General features: G+C 43.2%; 2 protein-coding genes across 3 annotated transcripts; one reads left to right on the top strand and one right to left on the bottom strand.

Annotated features, from left to right (window-relative positions):
- Positions 1–2,365: 2,365 nt before the first annotated feature.
- On the bottom strand, positions 2,366–6,592 carry Fdxacb1 (ferredoxin-fold anticodon binding domain containing 1). The gene is made up of 5 exons (XM_021207153.2): positions 6,372–6,592; positions 5,998–6,154; positions 4,607–4,810; positions 4,230–4,388; positions 2,366–3,604 (listed from the first exon to the last, which is right to left on the bottom strand). The coding sequence occupies exons 1-5, from the start codon at positions 6,541–6,543 to the stop codon at positions 2,428–2,430; spliced, it is 1,869 nt and encodes a 622-aa protein (XP_021062812.1). The 5' UTR covers positions 6,544–6,592; the 3' UTR covers positions 2,366–2,427.
- C10H11orf1 (chromosome 10 C11orf1 homolog) lies at positions 6,380–11,325 on the top strand. 2 transcript variants are annotated; one of them, XM_021207155.2, is made up of 4 exons: positions 6,380–6,953; positions 9,694–9,924; positions 10,332–10,398; positions 10,600–10,887. In XM_021207155.2, exons 1-4 carry the CDS (start codon positions 6,912–6,914, stop codon positions 10,758–10,760), a joined length of 501 nt encoding a protein of 166 aa, XP_021062814.1. In that variant the 5' UTR covers positions 6,380–6,911; the 3' UTR covers positions 10,761–10,887. The 2 variants fall into 2 exon arrangements, with proteins under 2 accessions (XP_021062814.1, XP_021062813.1); XM_021207154.2 differs by lacking the exon at positions 6,380–6,953 and adding an exon at positions 8,173–8,924 and having other exon boundaries at positions 10,600–11,325.
- The last annotated feature ends 3,513 nt before the right edge of the window (positions 11,326–14,838 follow it).

Genomic DNA, 14,838 nt, shown 5'->3' with positions numbered 1-14,838 from the left:
AGAGAAGAGAAGAGAAGAGAAGAGAAGAGAAGAGAAGAGAAGAGAAGAGAAGAGAAGAGAAGAGAAGAAAAGAAAAGAAAAGCTCTTGTTGGGAGCAGGGTTTTGGGGGGAGCGTGGGGGAGGGTCCAGACTTGGTTTCAGGAACCTTTCACAAAGACACTTTACAAAGACAGCTCCCGGAGATTGCTCACCCAATCCTAACAGCAGTGCTGCCTACCAGTAGAAATGCATACAGGATTCTAGAGGGAACACTGAGCTTGACAGAGTAAACCAAAAGGCTGCAATGCCACTTCCTACGTCGCAGAAATGGAGACTGATCACCATACACCAGTTCCCACACGCAGTCGTTAATTACCAAGCCCACATCCAACCAGTAGAACACATGTGAATTCTTCTGTATCCTTTGATGAAGATTGAGGAAAGAGCAGTAAGTATGTGAACAGAGGAGCTTTGGTCAGACAGGCCCAAATGTCAACCCTAGCCGGACACTTGTGGGTTCTGACTTCAGTAGCCAATGATGGATAGCAGTATCATGCTAATCCCAAATGTGTAACACATGCGATAAAACGCTCATGAATTCCACGAGGTCAGAACGAGGAACTGAAAATGTGTTATATATTTAAGTACACCCAGGTTCCACAGCCTCTTCAGCAAGAGAAAGGTAAAGTACAAAATACTCGTTTTGTTTGTTTCAGGATCAAAAAGCTGAGCTACAATAAAGTTACCAGCCACCAGTCTGAAGGGGTATTTTTGTTTCCGGTTTTTTTTTTTTTTTTTTTTTTTTTTACATTTTCTTTATTTACATTTCAAATGTTATCCCCTTTCCTGGTTTCTCCTCCAAAAACCTCCCTCCCACTGTACACCAACTCACCTACTCCCACTTCCTGGCCCTGGCATTCCCCTACACTGGGGCACAGAACCTTCACAGGACCAAGGGCCTCTCCTCCTACTGATGACTGACTAGGCCATCCTCTACTACATATGCAGCTAGAGCCATGAGTCCCACCATGTGATTTCTTTGGTTGGTGGTTTAGTCTCAGGGAGCTCTGGGGTTACTGGCTAGTTCATATTGTTGTTCCTATGGTGCTCAAACCCCTTCAGCTCCTTGGGTATTTTCTCTAGCTCCTTCATTGGGGACCCTGTGCTCTGTCCAATGGATGGCTGTGAGCATCCACTTCTGTATTTGTCAGGCACTGGCAGAGCCTCTCAGGAGACAGCTATATCAGGCTCCTGTCAGCAAGCTTTTGTTGGCATCTGCAGTAGTGTCTGGGTTTGGTGATTATATATGGGATGGATCCCCAGGTGGGACAGTCTAGCAATACCACTCCTGGGCAAATACCCAGAAGATGCTCCAACATGTAGTAAGGACACATGCTCCACTATGTTCATAGAAGCCTTATTTATAATAGCCAGAAGCTGGAAAGAACTCAGATGTCCCTCAACAGAGTAATGGATACAGAAAATGTGTACAGAAAATGTTTACCCAATGGAGTACTACGCAGCTATTAAAAATAATGAGCTGGGCAGTGGTGGCACGCACCTTTAATCCCAGCACTTGGGAGGCAGAGGCAGGTGGATTTCTGATTTTGAGGCCAGCCTGGTCTACAGAGTGAGTTCCGGGACAGCCAGGGCTACACAGAGAAACCCTGTCTTGGAAAACCAAAAAAAAAAAAAAAAAAAAAAAAATTTATGAAATTCTTAGGCAAATGAATGGATCTGGAGGGTATCATCTTGAGTGAGGTAACCCAATCACAAGAGAACACACATGATATGCACTCACTGATAAGTGGATATTAGCTCAAAATACCCAAGATACAATTCACAAAACACATGAAACGCAAGAAGAAGGAAGACCAAAGTGTGGATACTTCAGTCCTTCTTAGAAGGGGGAACAAAATACCCATGGGAGGAGTTACAGAGACAAAGTGTGGAGCAGAGACTGAAGGAATGACCATCCAGAGACTGTCCCACCTGGTTTGGTTTTTTTTTTTTTTTTTTGGTTTTCCAAGACAGGGTTTCTCTGTGTAGCCTTGGTTGTCCTGGAACTCACTCTGTAGACCAGGCTGGCCTCGAACTCAGAAATCCACCTGCCTCTGCCTCCCGAGTGCTGGGATTAAAGGCGTGCACCACTAGTTTGGTTTTTTAAAGACAAGGTCTCCCTATGTAGCCTTGGCAGGTCTCCTAAGCTCTGGGATCAAAGGGCACCACCACCACCTCTAGGACAGCCAACCTATGCATTTAAATGATGTTCACAGGCATGGTTAGGGGCCATCGACACTACTTGGGTCACACACACACACACACACACACACACACACACACACACATTAAATAACAAAACAAAACCACCAGAGTCCAGAAAGGAACAAGTGTCAAGTTGTTCTTTTTCACCCGCATACAACAAACTGCAGAAAGGCCATCACTAACCTATCGAGGTGAAACATGTAGCTGTCTTTGAATCTCTTTTCTGAACTGGGACTGCATTGCTGCTGCCAGCTGTGGGGTGAGTGCCTTATCACAAGTCTGATAGGTCAATCTATAGCAGAGGCTGACCTGTCGAGTCTCTGGATGCTGAAAACGATCAAGGAACTGTACAGAAACGATAGTGTCCTGGGACACTGCTCGGGCCACAGTGTGGAACTCCAGTTCATCAAATGCTTTCTTTTCATCTAACCAGAAACTAACGTCATGCACATAGCATGGTGGATACAGAGAATAGCTTTTAAAGTGTTCTATTTTCCCAGGGGCAAATCTCTTCAGGAAACGGTTATCAAAAGTCCACAAAATTCTCCAATCAGAAATATCATAGGCAAGCATAACTAATAAGTCCAAGTTTATAGAAACAAACACAAAACACTGATGTTTATGTTTAACCATATTAGATGTGACAATAGACCCAATAATCAGATTCTCAGTACAATCTGGGCCAAAATTAAGAGACTTCACATGAATTACATAATCCTTTCCATTTGGTTGAAGGACAAATTCCACTGAAGTGCCCAAACTCGAGTCCTCCTGCAATGTCTGAGTCAGAAGGTTACCTAGCGCATCCTTCAGGTGACCCAGCAGCGACGGAAGGCAACTCTCCTTCATATTTTTATCAAATCCAAGGATGAATAAAGTCTCGTGAAATGCTGGCATCATGAAAGGTAAAATGTGGCACTTCTGAAAGACAGGTCCACTGAGGACGTGCAGAGAGCCTGGGACGAAGTCTGAGGAATGGATGACAGCTTCAAGATGGACCAGAAGAGACGGCCTGAGGCCAAGCTTGACCTGGTCACAGATTCCTTCCTGAGCGCCTTTGCAGCCATCTCTCACAGGACTCTCGGGAAGGGTACATTCCGAAACTGACACAGGAATTTCTTCCATTTCTTGTGTTATTTCACCAATCTGGAACTCAGAACATGAGTTATCTTCATGTAGACAAATCCAAAAGGTAGGCAGAAGGTCACAGGTCACTGGAAGGAGGACACTGGGGCCTCCCCGTGACAGCAAAGGGAGGGGACACTTCAGCCTTTTTAAGGGAAAAGTTTTGCCCAATTCTACGATGAGTTTCTCATTGATGGTTCTGACAGGATGACAGGAGGATGCTTCAAGGAACCTCCTGTGTAAACACATAAAATAACTTCTCACTGACAATAATTACAACTGCTAGAATTAAAGTCATCTGTTCTTCTATAAAAAACAAGTATCCTTAAACTGATCCTGAAAATAAATCATCTGTCATATGAAGAAATAGCATAATTTTTGGGTTTGGTTTGAGTTTTTTTTTTTGTTTGGGTTTTTTTATTATTATTATTTTTGTTTTGTTTTCTGCAATGACAGGAGCAAATTCTGGGTCTTGGGCATGCTAGGTAAGTTACTCTACCACTGAACTATACTCCCAGGCCTGGGAATCAGCATATAATCTACCACCACCCCCTATATTCTAACAGCCTGCCAAGTACCCACAGTACCAACATCATCCACCATCCATTCAAAATGCAGTAACCACTAAGACAATCACGGTACAGCTAGGGACAGAAGAGAGTCCCAGCTAAATGAAAGATTACCTGCAGGGCTGGAGAGACGGCTCAGAGGTCAAGAGCACTGGCTGCTTCTCCAGAGGACAGGAGTTCAATTCCCTACAGTACCCACAGGCCAGCTCATACCTATCTGTAACTCCAGTTCCAGTGGACTGGTACTCTCAGACAGATGTGCAGGCAGACCATCCACACACGTAAGATTACCTGTTCAGCTTTCCTGGAAGTGCTTCTGGTTCTGTAAAGTAAAACCACCGGTCCTCCAGTCTGACTCTGAAAGTTCTGGGCTGACAGCTTTCAAAGGGTAAGCTCTGGGTGAAGATATAGGTCAAAGCACCTTCTATGTGAAAGGGCCTATCCTGACTCCTGCCAGAGCAAATGAACAAATAACTCCTCTAAATATTATTTGCATTTTAGTTTAAATTAACTATATATACACATAAATAATATACATTCATACAACTATATATATGTAACTACATCGGGAACTTGGAAATGAAAAGTTCTGCTTTGAATTTTTTTTTTTTTAATACTTCATGCAAAAAACGAAAGGGGAGACAGTTTAGGCCTATGGTCTTACTTACCTATATCCAGTGCACTTGTATCCTGGCACAGCCTCACAGCTAAAGGGACACACATCACTTAAAATGAACCCTCCCAGGGCTGCCATGGCAACTACTTGCCAACTGTTGTGCCACTCTCTCTGGGGCTTGTCAGCAGGAGTCCCACCTTGTCCTCTGCACAGTGCCACATGGACTTCTCCTGCCTTTGCAAGAACATCAGCACAGCTTAAGGGGGACAGACACAAGTGTATCAGAGACAGAAACTACCAGGGAATCAACAATATGCACATGGTGTAACTCTGAAATAATTAAAATTAATCTTATTTGCAGTGCTCTATAAAACCTAATCATATAAAAAGTCTACAAGTACCCCCACAACAGCACTAGTCACCAGTCTGGCATTTATATTGTATTCCTATATGCCACAGAAAGGCCAGAATCCATAAAGCTTCTATATATAATTCACTATTTGCATTGCTTCTCCCCATGAGAAGATTTCTTATTGCTCTCGGCCTATTCTATAGTTCAGGGCTGGGCTGAGCAATATATCATCATGCACAAGGCTCTGGCTTTAATAATCACCATACATGCTCATCTATACTTCAACTCCCTAACTTAAAAAAGTTTCTCAAAACCTATAGCCCAGTGGAGCCGAATACAGTTTGGTATTCTGATGTTAAAGTACTATTTTAAATTCATAATCACTTTAAGAAGCAGCTGCTATTAATAGCCATAGTTTATAGATGGGGATGGGGAGAAGCAGGTAAGGGCTAAACTTGCCGACAGTTTTAACTAGTAAATGGTGAGCCAGGATTTGAACCCAGGCCATGTGACTCTTAAATCCAATCTTGTAGTCATCAAGCTATACTGACTCTTATGATTTGCATTTTTAAATCATTTTTGAGGTGGGCTACAAGAGTCAGCAGTTAAGAGCACTAGGTGTTCAGAAGTTCAATTTGCAGTACCCATTTGATGGTGACACCCATCAGTTCTCTAGTCCCAGGGGGATCCAATGCCCTCTAAGGAGGCACACAAATGTTGCACAGACATGCATGCTGACAAAACACCCATATCCATGTATTTTTTTAAACACACAGTTTGAGGCTATATAGGTGATCAGTGGGTAATGGTGCTTGCCACCAAGCATGGCAGCCAAAGTTCTATCTCCTGGACACAGGATGGAAGGAGGACCAGCTCCTGTAAGTTGTTATCTGACCGCCACACCCATACACACACTAATTTTTAAAAAATAAACTTGCCTTTTCCTTGTAACGCCTATTTGTACTTTAACATCTAGGGTTATATGTAAATCTTTAAGACAAGATTATGGTTTTCTCTTCAAAGTTTGTGTGCAGCGATTTGGCTATGGGCACCTGGAAACATTTTCCATGGCAGGGCTCGTCTTTCCTCACCTCTGGAAAAACTTGGCAAGCAGTTCCCTATTCTTAGCTACTCCAGCTTTTCGTCCACAGTGCGGGAAGTTGAAATAAATCCGATCGAAATCCCTATCGTCTGCTTGCAAGGCGTGTGCCAGCTGGGTACAGTCCACACCAAAACGCACTTCGATACCTGGCAAGGTTTAAAGGCGTGAAATAGAGACCCAAAGAGGTCTTAAGATCTGTAAACCCGGACAAACACCAGCACTCCGCCACCCACTCCGCCCACCCCAGACCTGAGCACACAAGCGCATCCGCCGGAGCGTCCCCAGGGGGCGCCCTCGCCTTCCCCGCTCGAGCCACACCCCTACGCTCGGGGCGGGCCCTCGCGGAGGGCGGGGACACGCTACCTCGTTCGCGCAGGCGCTGTAGGTTCTCTAAGGCTACCGGATCTCCCTCCAGAGCCGCCCGGTGCTGGAAGCCGGTAGCGGTAACGCTGACGCTGGGATCCAGGCCGTCGATCAGAGAAGCGGCGAAGGAGAAATTCCCCTCCCCGACCAACAAGAGGCGCCGAGGAACCATGGTCTCCTCCGGCTTACCTGCGGGCGCTCTCCGGGGCGCACATTTCTTACATCACTTCCTTCGTCGGGACCTCGTCCCCCCCCCCCACTCCACCCGGCACTAAGTGATGACGCATCAACAGCGTGTGGTTACCTGGAGAAACATTTGGAGCTACTGCTCCGGAGCTTCGGGCGGGGAAGTAAAATGGAGCTCTCGGCCTTGCCCCTTCACCTTCGTGGGCCTCCAAAGGCTCGCCTTCTTTTCAGTACTCGGACGGCCCTGAGCGTCTTCGCCGTTCTTGCTTGAAGTCACCTAACACAGTCACTAACTGAGGGGTGAGACGAGGCCTGCGTATTCCAGAGGCTCAGGACGCTGCGCCCTCTCCTGAAATGGCTGCCTCCTGTTCTCTCAGCTACTCAACATATCTCCAGGTGTTTGTATATCCTGTTTTCAAGAAGTAACATTGAACGCCTGCCTCGTTCCATGGCACTGTGAGAGCAGTTAGGTGTATGGATGAACTGGAAGTGGCCTGCCTCCTGTCAGATGACAAAGGCACACAGCAAAAGAGGCAACTCGAATAGAATGGGGTGTGTACCCACCGTGAGTGAAGGAATTCGGGATACTGTGAATGAGGCATGAATGAATCTATGCCTCCCTTTCCCTACCAAGTTGGGGAAGGGAGGCATAGATTCCCTGAAGTTAGCCTGAGCTGAAAGTTGAGGGAGGGGAGCTCGTTTTATCTAGGTAAAAAGGATTAAAAAGGCAGAAGGAACAGTGTTCATAAAATCATAGCAAAACACACACACACACACACAGTTAATGTTTGACTGGTTGAACACAGTTGGCACAGAGAGGGACTAGCAGGTGACACTGTAGTTAACTCTAAAAAGGGGGCCAGACCAAATTGAGTGTTTTAACCATTTAATAGCCTAAACCCTATTCTGAGAGTATAGAAAGCCACAACATATCCAGTATAGCAGCCAGCAGGAACTTAGAGGTCTCAAAATGTAAAATGAAAAACTTTGAATTCATTTGGAAAAAAAAAATATGAAGCTACTTTATTGATTTGGTCAGGACTTTTTGTTCTTGACAATCCTGATCAGGTGATCTTCAGAAAAATCAACTTTCCTCCCAAAATCACGTTTGAAAAGACAGTCTAGCACTCTAACATTGATCAGATGGGAGCTACCTGGGAGTAGTTAGCTGAAAACTGAAAAGCAGCCACCAAGAATGACCAAGTATTCCATTTCTCATAGTACTAATGAATGATTCCCATCCCAAAAAACCACCCTGAGCTGACCTAGCTAAAGAATACTCAAAAGACCATAAAGAAAAATATGTAAGAATACTCAAGAATTTGCAAAGAAATATGGGGAAAGTGACCTATAGACTAAACTCTGCCATGAGTGGTCCCAGCAAGTTTGAGCACAGACCCCAAACTGTACTCAAAAGGAGATGTTTGCAGCAGTTGCTAACTTTGTAGTTTTCTTAGTTAAAGGTGGTCTAGTTAAGTTGTAAAATAGGACTTAAAAGTCCAGGTGTTCTAGGCTACAGAGATGGCTCACTGGATAAGAGCACTGACTCTTCTTCCAGAGGTCCTCAGTTCAATTCCCAGGAAGCAGATGGTGACTCACAACCTTCTGTAATGGGATCCAATGCTCTCTTCTGATATGTCTGAAGACAGCTACACTGTAGTCATATACATAAATAAATTTTAGAAAAATCCAGGTGTTCTAAAAACAGCAACCACTAAAATATTAAAACTTTGAAGACAATATAATTTGTTTTTGAAAACCACTTTCCTATGGAAAAAGGATTAGTCATGAATAAGGTTGATGACAAGGAAACCTGATAAAAGGCTGCCTGCAGTACAAGGGACAAAAGAGACAGTGGTCTGAATTGGAAATTGGCAGTGAAGATGAAGAGTGGACTGATTCAGAAATCAGCAGGACTTGGTGACTGATCAAATGACCAAAAAAAAAAAATCAAACCAGCTCTATTTTTCTGACCCTGATAACTGAGTGGATGTCTGTCCTTCTGGCTATGGCCACTATCACCTCTAAACACTAGGCCTGTTGGACTTTCTGGATCCACATACCCAGGTCATCTTGCTGTTTGGTGACATCATGCATATACCTTCACAAAGGTAGATGATGTGAGGGCAGTCACCTACAATCCCATCCTTCACTGCTGTAGTACAGGGTTTGCCTGTGGAAAGGCAGTTGGGTTGTGTCTCTAAAACCATGTCCATCTGTCGATGGTGATCTTTGTTTGGAGAACTTGAGAGATCAGGTTTGGAGACATTAATGACCATGGAACTGCCACATAGGGATCGCTATTACTCTCTGAGATGTTCCAGCAAGTCGCTGTATTCACCATCAAGTTACACGTCGATAATACAGGTACCATCTTGCTCCTAAGTCCAAGGACCAGGCTTATTTAGTAACAAAAAGTTGGGCTTTTGATTGCTTGCCAACAATTTAAAATACAGATATTTACTGTCTGCTGTGTGCAAAGAACTATTCATTGGGAGGGTAACTACGGATTGGGAGGATATATAAAAACAATGAACAAAACACAGAGTCTGTCCTTTATCAGTATGGTGTTCAGTAGATAACATACTGCATTTTCTTGTACCTATGACATTAAGATATAAATTTTCACAGAAGTAAACAAGATATATATTTAAGATGGAAACGTGTAAATGTTCACAGAAAGTGAAGAATGTCAATAAAACTGTGTGAGGCAAAAAAGAGTTAATTTATTCGAGCTGACCTGAAAAAGTTATCATTAATTGTTTATTGTGTTAATCTGGTTGTTCAGTTTTTTACCTTTCATTCTCTCAGAAGTAATAAATCTTGAACTCACTAAAACATTCAGCTAATTGCTCACATGATGTTGGGATGTTGAAATAGTTTCTGTCATTTCAAGGAATGTGGGACAGTGGCATTTGTATAGTCAGTCATCCAGTACTGCTGATTGACAGGAGAAAGTAGTGGGCACATACACCTGAAGAGGAACCAAAGCCATATAAATTATGCTTGGACAAAGGCATAGAGTTAATAAGTTGTGCTTGTGTTAGCACTTGGACCTTTAAAGCAGAGGTAGAAAGGGACAACTTTCCGGCTCTTTGACTATTTTGATAAGCTTTTATGTTCTTTGTTTTTCCAGAGACAAAACCTTGTCTGTTATCTCAGAAACCCACACTATGGCAGCCTTATTTATGCTGATGGTCATGGAGAAGTGTGGACAGACTGGAATGACATGTCCAAGTTTTTACAGTACGGATGGAGATGCACCACTAATGAGAACTCCTATTCGAACCGTACCCTGGTAGGCAACTGGAACCAGGAAAGATATGACCTAAAGAATATTGTAAAGCCAAAACCCTTGCCTTCCCAGGTAATATAGTTTTTTCTTTTTCTGTTCCTGTTAGAAAAAAAAATGCCAGTGGCCATGTGAGATTTTCTGTGTAGAATGATGAGAGACCATCCTTCAGCTAGACCACGTAGCCCACTTTAGTATCAAGTTGAATATTCTCCGCCTTCTCAGATGACAAACCACCATGAAAACACACACACACACACACACACACACACACACACACGGTTGCCTACATGTATATCTGTGCTAGGGTATCAGATCCCCTGGAACTGGAGACAGACAATTGTGAGCTGGTGTGTGGATGCTGAGAGCTGAACCCAGATCCTCCGGCAGAGTTGTCACTGCTCTAAACTGCTAAGTCATCTCTCTGCTCCCAACGATTATCTACAGAGATGGATTCTCAATCTATTACTTTTCCTTTCTAGTTTGGACATGCCTTCGAAACAACATATGATGCAAACTACACCAGGAAGAAGCCACAATCAGCACATAGTAGGTGGACTCCTGTTATTAATCCTTAACTCCTAGCACCCATCACAGTTTCCAGCAGATGGAAGGAACTCGAAAGTCAAATGAACATGTGACTAAGTGAACCATTTCTGTTCCCTCTCAATGTTGACAAGTCTGAGGAAAAGTCTGAGCTCTGTTACTAAACTGTGTTGATTGTTTTCCTCTTGTCTTTCCTTCCCACAGGATTTAAACGAGAGCCTCACTGGTTTCCTGGACATCAGCCTGAGCTGGATCCTCCTCACTACAAATGCACAGAGAAGTCAACTTATATGACTAACTACTCAAAACCTCAACCCACTCATTACTCCTGGTGTGTATATGATCCAAACATGAACCAGTCTTAGGACCTGGGAATCTGAAAAAGAAAAAGTAGCTTCATTTTTGTCTGGAGTAGACTGTAGAAAGGAACACATTTTAAGCAGACTCAACCTCACTCTCAACATGGTTTCTGTCTAAATAAAGCACAGCACATCAAAATCTCTATGTTGTTTACTCTAACTGTCCTGGTGAGTTTTTATCAACTTAACACAAACCTAAATATATCTGGGAAGAGGAAATTTTAATTGAAAAATTATCTCCATACGATTGCCATGTAGGCTAGCCTGTAATGGGTGTATTTTCTTGATTAATGATTGATGTAGGAGGGACTATCCAACAGGGGGCAGTGCTGTTGCTGGGCTGGTGGTCCTGGGTACTATAGGAAAGCAGGTTGAGCAAAGCCATGGAGAACAAGCCAGCAAGCAGCACTTCTTTATGGCCTCTACATCATCTCCTGCGTTCAGTTTCCTATCTTGAGTTTCTGCCCTAACTTTCCTGGATGATGGACTTAAAAGCTCTAAACTGAAATAAATGCTTTCCTCCCCAAGTTGCCCTTAGTCATGTTGTTTTATCCCATCAATAGAAACCTAAGACAGTATATAACTGCCGTGTGTGTGTGTGTGTGTGTGTGTGTGTGTGTGTGTGTGTGTGAGCTTCACTCTTAGAAACAGGCGTGGTGGTTATATGCCTGGCTCTCCAGCATTTAAGAGGCTGACAGCAGGAGCAAGGCCAGCCTAGGTGCTCCACTGAAACCAGGATTGGGCCTGTGGCTCCATAGAGCATTTTTTTCTAGCATGCTTAGGACCCTGAGTTGGATCCCCAGCACCAGAGGTGCTTAGGCTATGACTTACAACATACAGAACATTCAGGAGGCTGAGGCAGGAGCATAGCCGGGAGTTTGAGACCTGCCTATGGGCTATATAGTAGACTACAGAGCATGACCCAGTCTCCGGACAAAACCCCATGTCTTCTAGTCAAACACTCCTCTCCGCTTTCCATCAGTGGCAAATCTGAAAAGCCCAGCATAGCTTATATGTTGCTAGGTGCATTCCTGGAGTCAAAGAGCATTTTTATGTTCTTACTGAATGATCCCTGATGAGAGGACTTGAAGAAAACAGCTTCCCTAACAGCACAGAGAATTCTAAACATAAAGTGGACCCACGAGGTTAATGATCTTTCTTGGGTACTACGTACCATCAATGGTTTAATGTCCATGTACTTTCTCTTTTGACTTGATTCTGGAATATATCTCAGTAATACACTTTCATCTTAATAATCTCTGTGTATCTTCAAAAAAATAAGGGGAAGACAACCAGTTCTGAACTCCTCCACACAGAGGACCAAGAAAATCTGCTGATCAAACAAAGCTAAGCATGCTAAACCTAGCAGCTCAAGGAAGAACAACTTGCCATGGGGTCTTGGTGGTGGTTCAAAAAGATGCTGTAGTGAGCTACTGGTTTGAGGCACATCTTGCAAAGCAGAAGATGGAAAGAGAATCGTGAGTCGTTCAGGTCAGTGAATGTAGGGAGGCAGTGGTCTTACCTATGATACAGGTAAGCATTGTTAGCATTCCTTCTAGGCTCCGCCCCATGGTTACCTGGCAACAGCCAGGTATGCCTGACTTACTATAAAGGGGGCTGTTTGCCTCCTTCTCACTCTCTTACTCTCTTACCCTCTTGCTTTCTTACCCTCTGTCCTTTCTCTCCCTGTCCCACCCCCACCCCCACCCCCCGTAACTCTATTCCATACTATATCCCTTGTGTGGCTGGTACCTCAGCGGGGAAGGATGTCTCAGCATGGGCCCGCAGAGGAACCCCCTTCCACCTCACCATACCTGGCTCTATCAAACATGGCTCTTTCTTTTTTATAAAACATAACAGGCATCATTTCCCCTTTCCTGTCTAATGTATGAGGACCAGTGCCAGAAGCTTCTGTGCTGTAAATTCTCCTCAAACAGGATGTGAGAGAGCTGATGTCACCTCCCCAACCCTCGTAGTTTATGGAATTTGTAGTGTTTATGATGTCTAGTAATGACTAAATTTCATGGTTTTGTTTTTTAACTAAGTTTTGTGGCTTTTTTTTCCTTTATGGATACCTAGTTCTGATCACTAACTATTTAAAAAGGCTGTAATTTCTATAATGTTGTTTAAGGTAATTTTATTTTCAATCTCTGTGTATGTTGGTTTGTAGGTTGTTTTTCTTCTATTGTCTTTGACAATAATAAAGTAATACTGGTCTAGTAGAATGATGTAAGAAGTATCCTAATTTTTTAATGATAGCTTTTTTCTGTCTCTGTGTCTGTTTTCCCCGCCCCCCCTTGCTGGTCCCGTGTGTGTATGTGTGTGTGTGTGTGTGTGTGTGTGTGTGTGTGTGTGTGTGTACTGTATCACTCTTTCTTTCTGGAAAATAAAATAGGTTTATGGAGTTCATGGCATGAGGCATTGGAATGGCCAGGATTGAGGCTGTACCTTTGTTATAGCCTGGGACCTTATTGTAATATGTTGATTTCTGATTCAATCTTATTCTAGTAATATGTCTTCTGTTTCTTAGATAATCAGGACTTACTTTAGGTATTTATATGTATCTTGGAATTTCTCTGTTTCATCTGTATTTTCAATATATTGGTATTGCCAAGGTGTCAGGAAAAAAGAGTTAAGTCTCCTTGATACTCTCATATATATATATATATTATTATATAATTATTATATATAATAAAGCTATCATCAAGTGGCCCTAGCCAATCCCTACACCACACAACAAGGTCTAATAGAACAATTGTTATTTCAGGCCATTAATGGAGTAGTTTAAAAGGTAAGAATAGAGAACCAGATGGAGCTGCTGCTGCTGCTGACCTGTGAACTGAACTGCTGACTTCCAGACAACACAGATGGGAGTTGCTCCAAAGAACCTTTCTAAACAGGTCCACTTCCCTGTATCCTTTCTTTCCCACTACATCTGGTGGGTGGTGGGCTACAAGGGAGGTTAAAGCATTTAAGAACCATCATTAAAATTAGGTTTTAAACACAGAACAGAATTTTGTACATATATTTTTATCTTGCAGATTTGTTGAACTCTAGCTTTCTGGAGTTCATTTCTTCACTTATTTTGGCAGATGATTACATCTTCGTAAATGACTGTTCCATCTGTAACTTCGATGCTTTTGCATCTGTTCTAAGGTGACATTGGTCAGAATCTTGAGAGTAGAGTCAAATATCGGGAGGGACCAGGGACTGCTCATCTTGCTCCGGATATCAAAGGGAATGTATTTAAATTTTTTTGGGCAAATATAACATTTATGCTAGGTTTTCACTGTACCTGGCATTTATGAAATAAGGAAAATTCTTTTCTTTCTTGTCAAGAATCTGTTTCTCATTTACTTCCCTGACCTACCCGGCCCCACAACAATCCATGAGAGTGGACATTGTCAAACCCAGTGGCTACTTCCCTGACTGTTGTTTAACTTGTCTACACTGCATTTGGCTTCCTGCTGCAGATCATGGTGGGGGTTGGGGAAGGCGTCCTTCTCCACAGCTTCCAACCTCTTTACTCATTAAGCTAGGAGCCATACATACCGCCAATGCAAATCTGAGCCCTTTAGGTCACACCTCTTCCTCTGGTCTCATCGCAGGTATGTCTGTCTGTCTATAAGGTCCCTTTGGGTGAGCAGACTCCTCAGCTTCACTGGCCCACCCATCTCTTTTTGCCTTGGCTGTCATTCCCTTGGTTTCCATGACACCTTGGCAAGTTGTTTCCTCAGTCTATACCAAAATCAAAGGGTAGGAACAGCAACTGATGGGGGAATAAATAAAACTGGAGATATCTCTTCAGTAAAATACTATTTGTCAATAAAAGGGAAGAAGTGTGGCATGGAGAACACTAGGCTGAACATTGAAACTTTTTTTTTTTTAATTAACTTTTTTTTTTTTAAGATTTATTTATTTATTATATGTAATTACTCTGTACCTGACTTCAGACACTCCAGAAGAGGGCATCAGATCTTGTTACAGATGGTTGTGAGCCACCATATGGTTGCTGGGATTTGAACTCAGGACCTTTGGAAGAGCAGTCGGTGCTCTTACCCGCTGAGCCATCTCACTAGCCTGA

This window comes from Mus pahari, chromosome 10 (assembly GCF_900095145.1).
Source record: "Mus pahari chromosome 10, PAHARI_EIJ_v1.1, whole genome shotgun sequence".
Lineage (NCBI taxonomy): Eukaryota > Metazoa > Chordata > Mammalia > Rodentia > Muridae > Mus > Mus pahari.
Note: the sequence above shows the minus strand (reverse complement) of the source record. Positions and strands in the feature narration are given on the sequence as shown.